Source organism: Anarrhichthys ocellatus, unplaced genomic scaffold (assembly GCF_004355925.1).
Source record: "Anarrhichthys ocellatus isolate YVR2014 unplaced genomic scaffold, GSC_Weel_1.0 scaffold7, whole genome shotgun sequence".
NCBI classification, from domain to species: Eukaryota; Metazoa; Chordata; class Actinopteri; order Perciformes; family Anarhichadidae; genus Anarrhichthys; species Anarrhichthys ocellatus.
The window spans coordinates 6340068-6350264 of record NW_022280037.1 but is presented as its reverse complement, the minus strand read 5'-3'; the positions used below and the strand labels follow the sequence as shown (position 1 = coordinate 6350264).

Below are 10197 nucleotides of genomic sequence, written 5' to 3'. Positions count from 1 at the left end.
AGAGAGAGAGAGAGAGAGAGAGAGAGAGAGAGAGAGAGAGAGAGAGAAATTGACAATACAAAAAAAGGAAGAGAGTTGGAAATAGTGACAAATAATCAAACAATATGTCACTACATGATCCTGTGTTATTTGTCTCAAAAGCACTTTGTCTCCAAAACCCAGCTCTATTCTGCTTCCCTTTACCCACAAATCAACAGCAGTTGAGGACAGGGGGAGGTAGGCAGAGAGGATGAGGTGTTCAGGCGATTCTGACGACCTCTCGCCTTTCGGATGAGAGACATTTCCCTGTCTGTGGAAAGGCACGTCCCTCTCTTCCTTCTTGTAATAGTCCATTCCTGCTTATCCTGTCTCTTAAAACAGCTCTCACCGGTCATAAGTGCCCTCTCACTCTTTTTCCTCCATGAGTCTCTCACTTTATTGCTCTTTGTGCAGTAAATCCTCTTCAACAAAAGAGAATAGGGCTGTTACACACCCGTGTAAATACAGCGCATGAGTCAACTTCTCTCCTGACCAAACGGTACAGCATAACCCAGCTGTCAGCAGACCTCTGTTTCACAAACATCTGATTGCACTGCATCGCGGTCCTTACTCGGAAAAAAAGGTTGAGTTGAACAATTTTGCGATTGGTGAATTGAAGTTCCAGAGGACAGAGACACAAAAATGCGAAAGTGTGTTAGCCTGACCAGGATAAAATGCAGAGGTGTTACCAGCGTCGGAAATACACGAGGGCAAAGGGCAAAACTGCCCCTAAGAAATGTCATTTTGCCCCTGATATCACTAGGAGAGGGGCAAAAAATGCCCCCGAACTTTCTAAACGAATAAATAAATGGAGCGCTTCTTAAATCAGACCTGTGACTGCGAGACTGCGGTCAACTCAGCAGACGCTTACATTTTAGTGCACCTATATGCTGAAATTCACGGTAAACTCATTCAAACGGCACAGATCGGGAGCGAGCGAAGGACGTTGAAAGTTAACGGAAAGATTAACGTGAGACAACATCCGGTTTCTTCAGACGAACATCCGGTTTCCAGAATAAGATGCCAACAAAGTATACATATTGCATAATGGAAATTAGATTAAATGAATTATATTCACATTAAGTATAAAACATGCTACCTGTATCTCGTGAGTTAAAGGGAAAATACACCTAAATAGTGCGTAAAGTGTCTTTATTCTTTGATTTGAGGGTTGCTGGAAATGAATAATACCTGACTGATAGTCAATTAAGATATTTTACGAAGCAAAAACTCTGAACTGAATTTGTACCTTCAAATGGCACATTTTTTTAATTTTTAAGGTGCTATAAAAATGTTTTTCTCAAATATTCCACACAATGACTAATGCATAAGTTCAGGACAAAAATGGGTAATATCACAATATTTGAGGTGCTACAAAAATATTTTTTCTGAATAATTCCATACAATGACTGATGTATATGTAATCAAGGCATCGTTGACTTAATAATTGTTAATAGTTGTTTAAAACATTTAATAATAATAAATAACCACAAAGAAATAAGAATAAAATTGAATAGGATTGTCTGATTTACGTTTGTTTTTTGTTAAAAAAAAAAAATCAAAGAAAACACTTTGAATCTGTAGACTACTGCCTAATAGTCTTATTATTGCCATTTGATGACAATTGCTCATATATTGTAAGCCTAAATAAGTATATTTATTATTTTGAACAAAGGTTAAATGTTATTTCACAAGTTTCAAAAAGTGCCCCCAATTTTTTGAAAATGCCCCTGGATTTCAGTCAGTGGGGGCAAAAATTGCCCCCCCAAAAAATATGTAAATTTCCTACCCTGGGTGTTACTGTACGCACCAGCCTGAGTGTGTTGGCTGCAGATTGCTTTGATATAGAGCACAGCTGTACAGTAGAAGTGGTCAGAGCTTACCTTGACTCTAATATTGGCAATTTCTCTCTCTATCCAGGTGATATGAGACACGTTCTGAGATGAGAGGATGGTTGTGTTGGAAGTTAATATACAGTAGGTTATAGAGAACATACTTGTAAAATTTCAATATGAAGGAAATAAAAATACAGATGTATTGGACACAAATAAAAAGGGTCCTTGCAGGCACAAAACACACACACACACACACACACACACACACACACACACACACACTCTTAGAAAAGGGCCAAATGGCGATGGTTGCCACACTAGTGACAGGAAACTTCTCTTCCCTCCTTGTTCTCACTTCCTCTTTTCTTAAACTGATCTAGTTTCCTTCCTGCTTGATAACTTGCAGTTTCTGCGAGCAGCGAGGAGCTGGATTTCCCAGTATAACTGCTGCTCAAATTTATAATTTCACCAAACGTATCTGAATCACACATGTAGGTGTTTAAGAATGTGTAAGAATTTAATGGCCTCTGCACATCACAATGGTTCGGATGAACTGCTTAAATGTTATTGTGTTCATTTGACTATTTAGTGCATCAACGCACAGGCTGAACACTAGCATGCCCAAACAGAAAGTGAGTTCCTGGATTAGCACTAGCTTGAAATCGATTGCACATGTGAAATCAAAAAAGGATAGAAGTTTTGAGTTTCAATAAACTAACAGAATTAAGCATTGAGGAGGTGCTTCAGGGTTAAAGGAGGTGGAAGCTAAATAAGTCCTCCTGCGTTTCTCTCCCTTCAATACCGGGAAGCTGGCAGCTCAGCATCACGTCCACCCGCACAAAGGAAACCCCTTCCACTCCTCCAAAAATACACACACACACACACACACACACACACACACACACACACACACACAGCTGCTTGAAGCTTCGGGCAAGTCCCCAGTCGAACAAACACATGCGTGGCCCCGGCACCACCCACGCTCTCAACATCAACTTGAGGTTAATGACAAGCAAACATGAACAAAAGCCACCACTTGCCTCTTGTGTGCGACGGGTACGGAATATGAGCCTCCACATGTCCGTATATTTCCATGTCACTGGTGTCAGTGAATCTCTGTGACATGCACGGTCTTACAAATACAGCACACGGCATCTACGTCAGAGTTAGCCAACACTTTCTGTATGCAATACCAAAATGACAGACCTACAAGTATACTCTAGTAGGAAGTAAATGTGCAGCAGATTGACTGGTTGGGGATAGAGGTAGGAGGAAGGAAATGGGTACAGAGCTGCAGGAAGTGTCTCTTAGGAAGTGTTTTCTCATTGGAAGCAGCAGGGAGTGGTATAGTGACAGAGGAAGAAGGGGAAAAAGACACTGTTGCCGGAGCACAGAGCAGTTCCAGGCAAGTCTACTAAACTGTTTCACACAGTTTGAAGTGAAGTTGAACAAAAAACAGATTCACTCTGCATAATTAAGCACCCTGTATGATTACACAAGCCTCTGTTGGCAACCGCAGTAGTTCCCAGAGAAGGGGAGGGAAGTAATTGCATGCTGAGGCATGCTCGTCAAGAATCAGAGATTTGACAATCCTGTATGAAGTTTGCATTTCCTCTGGGTAAAAGCATCCGTTGGAATTAGAAGTTGCATGTCAGTTAAAACTTGGATCTTCAGTAGCTTGTATCTTTCTGACAGATAGAAAGCAGATGTACTACCTCCTGTCAGACCAACATGGTGTAATGGTCTTTGATAAACACAAGGGGCCAGTGCAAGTCTACAGCCAGGCCAGTGCTCCAAAGAAGAGTGCCATGAGAGAAGAGCTTTAGCCAAGTAAGGGCATGTTCACATTGTTAGCACATGCCTCCTCCACTGTTGGATCCGACATTATTACAACAAAGCAGACAAACGTTAGGACCGATGGGGAGCCTGTGGGAGGTGACAGAGGCTGAGCTGCTGAACAAAAAACGGTCAAATCACAGCAGCAAGTTAAAGCCCTTTGACAGCAATGTCTTGTCCTGATGTTCGCTCTGTGACAATGAGGTTTAGAAGAGTGAGACGATTGAAGAGCTGAAAAAGACAAGACAATTACAGTATTTGTCTCACTGTAGCCTCTCGTCTTTCCTAGAAAATGAAGCAGGAGCAGCACCTGCACGTTGTCAAATGCATGACAGTTCTGACTGCTGAATTGAGAAAGTCCAGAGTGGGAGACAGCATAAACGACTAGTGTACATGAAGGGAGACAGAGTAGTCGAAACATCCAACCAACCAACCAACCGTGCATCAGTCTCATTACTATGAAAACAAATGTCCTACAATAGACTTGGTCTGCCTAAGCAGACACAAAGAGGGGAGAATACACTGCAGTACCTCGACTATGATAAAGAAAGTGCGATTACTTAATTAGAACTGAAGAGTAAAAGACACAGAAAAGAGTTGGAAATAGTGAATGTTTGAAGCAGTTGACTGATCAAAGTGGTGGTAGATTCATTTTCTGTCGAGTAATCGATCAATCAAATATTTTCTATAATATTTTAAGGATCATTAATAAAAACAAGCTAGCTGTTTATCCTCCTCCAGAATGACACTTGATTCTGCTTTTGTCCACATACCTCCTGGATAATAAACCAAACCAGTCTATTAACAACTTACTAACATGTATAACTGCAGACTGGATGGACTGCATAAAAACAAACGCAGATTAAAGCACCGGTTTAGTCCTCATTCAGTGATGGCTTGTTTGCACCGAGTCAGTGTGCCTTTGGTTCAGAGTTGTGTTGGGTGCTTGAAACGTGTCCAGAAATGTGTGCAGGCAGGCGCCCTAATCTGTTAGGTGAGAGGCAGGAATGTCTCCCTCTGTTTGTTTCAGTCTGAAACTCTTCCCTCTCTGCCCCTTCATCATCTCTGAAGGCAGGGCTGCTATATTTTGGTGGGCAGGGCTGACTCATCCTTTCCTGTTCATTTTTTCCTTTGATGAACAGCCTGCTCCGACAACACACCTTTCTTTCCACTTCGCCAAAAAGTTTCTCCACCTGTCCAACTTCAATCGGTCCGTTCGCCTGTCCCCCCCATTCGTTCTCCCACTTACTCTGTTGACCATCTAGCAACACCTGCAGTCAGCCGCGACTGACAGGACGGTAGGGGAAGAGGTGGGAAGAGGGAAGGAAGGTTGTGGGAAGAGGCAGCGCTGCAGCTGGACAATCATCCATTCCCAGTGCAATCCTTAGACATCCCGACATGGTGCTTTAATACTAGCTGGGGCAGGCCGGATGAGAACAGATTTAAAGAATGTCATAAAAGAAGAGACAAATGGAGAAAAAATAAAAAGTTTAGGTTCCGGCTGAATGAGAACAAAGAACTAGCAGCCCAGCAAAGACTTATAGACTTAATCCCTCACTACTTAACGTGATTATCTCCGTCTTTGCCAGTGCCGTTATCCCACAGAAATATAGAGACAAGAGTTTCATCTATAGAACAGATAGTAGAATAAGAAAGATTGTTATAAGTATGAGCAATACCTACAATACAATTCTTTTGTGGAATCAGTGCTACCTTAGCACATTACATTATAGTACAAAAACAGAGATATGTAGATACAGAAGAAGATAATGAAAAGGTGGTTTATGACTAGTCACAGGTTTATCCATCACTGTTGATAGGCAACATGTTTCGATCCTTGACTTCTTCGTAAAGGGTTCTGGAGTTACTAAACATCCTTTAGCAGACCATCTGTCCATCTGCTTATCCAATTACACTATCACGCCACACACACACACACACACACACACACACACACACACACACACAAAATCTAAAACCACTACTACACTGACCAAATACCGGCAAAAGTTTTAATGAGCAGGATCTTTCGACTAGCACAGATGCTAGTTTTATATCAAATGCTATAAGACAAGTTAAAGGTGGATGTTACAGAATTAGCACAGATGCTACAGGAAATCCTGTGTTGGCATAGGTACTAATAATAGCCCCAGCAAGGATAGCAGTAAGATGAGAGGCAGTTCAGTGCTGGGCCAGTTGACATGAGGCCTTAATGGCCTTGTGTAACATCCACAGTGGCAGCGATGGTCAATAAATAAATAAAAGAGAGACGGAAATGGCAGGGGGGGAGTAAGAGAGATAAAAAGAGAGGGCTAGATAATAGGTCTAGGCCATATGGGGAAAATCAAATACACTATCAATATGCATTTTACCAAATACCTCAAGATCGATGTTGAAGAGTTGAATATTGGTGATGGTAATTTAAACATTGAGGTCATCAGAGTTAAAGCTAAGCGGGCTGACTGACTGCAGTGGAAATGTGCAGCACTCTACTTCACCATTCACAGAATAACAGAGCAACACCTGCATATAAACACACACGTCAACCATTTTCTAACTTCTACGTCATTACCTAACCGGTCCCACTCTCATAGTTTTAACTCTTCACACCAGCCAGAGCAGCCTAAAATAGCAGCTTCAAATCTCAGTCAATACTTCCTCCGTCTCGTGGTTCTCCTCTTTCCTTAAATATCAACCTGACCACTTGCCAAAAGCACAAACGGGTATAAATCAAAACACAGGCGTAGGCATCCTTCCTGAACTTAAACACGATTCATAACCTTGTGCACTGTTCCAAAACGCGTCCGACTATCAGTGTTTTTTTCATATATAAACTCCACCACCTCCAACACTTGAGATGGGAAATTGTATGATGAATATTTCACCAGCCGAGCACTGCCACCCAGGTAGACACACCTTCATCCTTCTCCGTTGAGGCCAGATCAGTGGCATCTAACCCTTCCTGTTTGTAACACTTCACTTTAACGTACACGATGTCAGGCTAAAATGTCACTGGCATGCTCACAATTAAATATAAATAGACGTGACGTGGATTTAAATTAAGAAAACATTAGCATGTATGTTCACTGAAGGATGGAGTCCAGGCACTAAAAGTTTTAAGAAAGTACATTTTCTCCTCTTACTTCATCAAAAAAGCACATTGTGGTAGTGTTCTCTCTGTTAACAACTTTTAATGGCTAATGCGGAAGAATCATATAATCTTTAATGGTAATACAGAGCATTGAGACCTTCATAACATGATGTATTTATTTGAATTAAATTTTTGCTGTATTGATGTTTTTTCAGCCACTCGGGGAGAGCAGAACAAACTGTAAACACAACATTGACACATTGTAAAGCTCATATGCATATGTGTTGGCAAACAGTTGTCCATTTACAGATCCAGCAGTAACATTAACATTCATTTGGAATCATGTTTATGGTCACCTGATGAATGTACGCAAGTCCAAAACGTTCACTTTGTCTGATGTTTGGTGCCAGGCATGACATTCAAACAGGGTTTATGAAATCAGATAATAATCAGATAACAGCTGCCAGCTGTGGTTGGACAAAGACGATGAGACCGCCGACACTGAACCAAGTTGTGTTGCCGTCGAACCAAAACAATCAGCGGAAAAAAGCTGAACTGCTCCGTAGAGCAGAGGGGCGCTGCAGAGTTGTGTGAATTCTCCATGGGTTCATCACTTCGAGCGACTAATTATACATTACACAGTCATCCCATAGTTATATAATTGATTTGTGCAGATTTGAATATGTCAGAAAATACGATTTTCTCCTTATTGTAATAGGCAGGGAAAAAAGAAGCTCACCGTTGCTGCTAAATTGAGTTGAAAACAAATGAATGAAGATGAATCGTCTAGTTGTCAAAGCTTCTGAAAGTATGACGTGGCCAGCAAAGACAGAATTTACAAGCATTTGGCTGCTGAAAACTTGGACCGCTGCCTTTGGCCATGTCAGTCGATGTTAAACCAGTTCATCCTGAAGCCCAGAAGAGTAAATCAATTGTAGAAGTTGACACTCAGGTGTGAGTATTACAATGAGATGCGGAAATAAATAAATATCTTCATCTCGGGGGTGTTTTTTATCAACTCATCTGTATATAAATTAACTATGAAATATGTTGTTAATGGAATTTTTGCATTTCCTGTAATGCTTATGACACTGCTGTTATGTCATGGCAAAAGGTTATATGATCCCGGTAAATTTGCTGAGAAAGAGAATATGTATACAGTATATATAAATATATATGAACATATGAGTGAGAGAGGAGAGAAAGAGAAAAGAAGAAAAAACATGGCAGACGGAACACACAAATTGAAGTAAAAAGAAAATGCAGCAGCGGTTTTATTGAATCGAGAGAGAAGGGCAGAGATAACAAACACCATCAGCATCCATATTAATGAGAGCTAAAGGATGAGAGGAACAGGTCGGAACATTTTCCTTAAACGACCCTGAGAGGGAGATGCGTGAAACTATGGCAACTGTGTCTGTCTCCATCTCCCAGCATCCTCTTTCTATGATAAGAGGTGTTAGCAAGGCCACACACACACACACACACACACGCACACGCACATGCACACGCACACACACACTTTCTTCCAGGTAACATTTGCCAGCTTCCAGCTCAACAAAAAGAGTACTTGTGTGTCTTCCTCCTCTACTTCAATATGCAATTTGAAAGCAGAATCTTCTCCAAAACCAACCATGCTGCATGAGGATGAACTCCAAGTTATATATCATGGCGGCCTTTAAAGGTTGGCAACGTAGCTTGTGACTCTACTATCATAAACCTTTCAGAATACACAGACGTGTATATATAAATAAGATGATGCACATGCGTACTGGATGATTAATGGGGCCGACTCTCTGTCAGAGTAGCCCTGTGTAGTCACTACTGTACTGTACGTGAGTGAGTGAGTGAGTGAGTGAGTGAGAGAGAGAGAGAGAGAGAGAGCGCGTTTTAAGCCAAACCGATATATGAATGAAAATCCTTCACAAGAAGCCCGGTAAAGAGTGTGTGTGCGTGTGTGTTGCTCATAAACCTGTTTTCCTTCCTGGTGGCACAAGTCACAATCGGCTTAGCGACGGCAAGGACACTGTAACCATGACAACTAGGCCCATAGCAGCCATGAATGGATGGAGGAGGAGGGGGATGAAGTGAATAGATGGATGGATCAAAAGTCTGAAGGGCATCTGGTTCAAGTTAAGTAGGTTTTTAGTTTGTTCTGGGATGATGAAACATAATATATAATATTGGGACTTGTAATGCTCAGAGCACAAACACAGTCCGGCCACATCCATTTAAAAGCCTTCTGTGGTCGCGTCCTAGAGGTTTTTCATTCATATATCTTCATCAGTCTGGCTGAACACACTCTTACACACATTAAAAGGGCACTGTGAAATTATTTTAAAAAGAGAGAAATAGTGGTTTCATGCAAGGTATGTCTTTTTTTTGTTTTGTTATTTTGACCAGCGATCCATCTGGTAAAAGTATATTGCTGAGATTTGGGAAGTTCCGAAACAAATACTGGATTAAGGTGAACAATAAAATTAGTACGGAAACTTTAAATATTCTATCTATACTTACTACGACACCACCAACAACAAGTTACTGATTTTGAGCTCAAGTAGGTCATCAGTACACAACATCAATAGATCATCAGCCAATTAGCTACTCAATCTACATACTGTATGCTCCATTACTGTTGCAACTAGCTCGTAAACACAATAAAATAAAATCCGGAAACAGATTTTTCAGGGGTATCAAAATGATATCGACCTGTACTGTACAATATGTGTTATGATTTCCAGATATCAGCAGCCAGGCCACAAAAACAATGTAGATATTTGATTTAGATAAATCGATTTAACTGTTGGCTTGTTTACAGGCTGTTATTGTCTCACTGCTGGACTTGGTTGTAGTGATGTCGCTGTTTATCCAGATCCAAACCATGACTTTGGTGAATACAATAGTATCATAACTGACAGAAATTATGGCCCAAACTACAAAAAAATAGGACTTCAACAAACCAGAATCTTACTCCGCTTGTAGCTAAATGAATGCTTTGGAATGATCTGAAAAACTCTTGAAGGAGTGATTAAAGATAGTTTAACAGCATCCCAAGAAAACAGAGTGCAGTGAGGTGAACTGTATAGCTGATGGCCAAGAGGAAGAAGTACTGTAACAGAGGTCATATTGTGGACAACGGAAGATTTAGAGGCCCCTTCTAGCACAGAGGCAGGCTGGGTAATTGGGCTGTAAACCATCCCCCAGTGTGTGTGTGTGTATGTGTGTGTGTGTGTCAACCAGTACACCAAGCCATCTAAACCGCTGCCACCATTAACATCAGTTTCTGTTGATGATAAACTCAGATAAGAGGATACCCACTTGACAGGCGCTTCAATCAAACACTACCGACCCCCCCCAACACGTCACATCACACACACACACACACACACACACACACACACACACACACACACACAC

At 41.2% G+C, this 10197-nt stretch overlaps 1 protein-coding gene across 2 annotated transcripts in view; it reads right to left on the bottom strand.

Moving 5' to 3' along the window:
* The window catches only part of rps6ka1 (ribosomal protein S6 kinase a, polypeptide 1), a 39975-nt gene that overhangs the window by 10577 nt on the left and 19201 nt on the right, over positions 1 to 10197 (bottom strand). Inside the window, exon 1 of one of the 2 annotated variants that reach the window (XM_031847128.1) lies at positions 2894 to 9989. The exons of the other annotated variant lie outside the window; for it this stretch is intronic. Coding sequence (XP_031702988.1) covers positions 2894 to 2932 — 39 coding nt within the window. The 5' untranslated portion in view covers positions 2933 to 9989. Of the gene's footprint in view, positions 1 to 2893; positions 9990 to 10197 lie in introns of those variants that run through there. 2 annotated transcript variants of the gene reach the window in all.